Below are 1,113 nucleotides of genomic sequence, written 5' to 3' on the forward strand. Positions count from 1 at the left end.
CTGCACATGTCCCAAGACTAGAGTACCATCACAGCACCAGAGTAACACATAAAGCACCAGGAGTACAGCAAGAACCCTCACCAGGCAAAATGAGAACAGAATACAAAGAAACATAGGCTTTGATCTGAAATGACATTTTGCAGAAGAAAACAGACTGGACAAAAATCACATAAGTCAATGGGCTGGGGAGATAGCTCAGTAGAATAAGCGCTTGCCTGGCAAGCGCAGGGTCCTGAGTTCAATCCCCGGTACCACAAAAAAAAAAAAAAAAAAAATCACATAAGTCACTAAACCCCCTCATCAATGTGAAAAATGAATCAAGGGCACATGAAATATTATGTCATGCCCATTTACTGACAAAAATGTAGACACCTAGAACACTACTAAGAACAGGATAGAATACAGACCAATGAGATCATCAATTCTTCCCTGGCACAAGGGAAGCTCTTACAAGCCGTCTGGAATGCAGCGGGAATAACCCTACAAGGCCTACTTTACAGCCTAGAATTCAATCACTGGAACCCTGACAGCATTTTTAAAAATGCCCTATCTTGTGGAACGTAAGCACACAGGGAACGGACAGCGACACCGCTAACGAACATGAAAGCACACCCGGCTCAGCAAGGAACTGCTGTGGGAACACGACCTCAGCACGGCCACTTGCTTACTTCTTCTATTTCCTTCAAACATAAGGAAGTGAGCGCAGGTCTATGCTGCAGAAGACGAGTCACGCCTGGATCTGGGTGCGGAAATCGGCCGTGGTGGGAGAGAAAGCCTGCCCACGGGGAAAACTCCTGCTCTTCTGGGACACACAGCTTGGCCACACAGGGGTGGCCAAGGCCTAGTCCCGGGGAGGAGCGTGGAGGGAACTGGGGTTCCGGGGTGTGGGTGTGAGATCCCTCCCTCTCAGCTCTGAGCCAGCTGCAAAGAAGGCAGGACCACCCTAAAGGCACAGACTGACGTCAGAAGGTGCCCAGGTCCGCGATGAACCATACGGTACAGAGCTCCCGAGGCACCTCAGACTATGGTATGATTGAGAAATATACAAGATGTGCTTGAAAAGCAGAGGGAAGGCTTATAATAAAAATCTAAACATGCATTACAGTAAAAGAC

At 48.2% G+C, this 1,113-nt stretch overlaps 1 protein-coding gene across 1 annotated transcript in view; it reads right to left on the reverse strand.

The window, feature by feature from the left end:
- The window catches only part of LOC111814618 (zinc finger protein 805), a gene marked incomplete at its 5' end in the record, with an annotated part of 8,161 nt that overhangs the window by 3,202 nt on the left and 3,846 nt on the right, over nucleotides 1-1,113 (reverse strand). The window contains one exon of the mRNA XM_023708496.1: nucleotides 452-458. Coding sequence (XP_023564264.1) covers nucleotides 452-458 — 7 coding nt within the window. The remainder of the gene's footprint in view (nucleotides 1-451; nucleotides 459-1,113) is intronic.

This window comes from Octodon degus, unplaced genomic scaffold (assembly GCF_000260255.1).
Source record: "Octodon degus isolate 3935 unplaced genomic scaffold, OctDeg1.0 scaffold00379, whole genome shotgun sequence".
NCBI lineage: Eukaryota > Metazoa > Chordata > Mammalia > Rodentia > Octodontidae > Octodon > Octodon degus.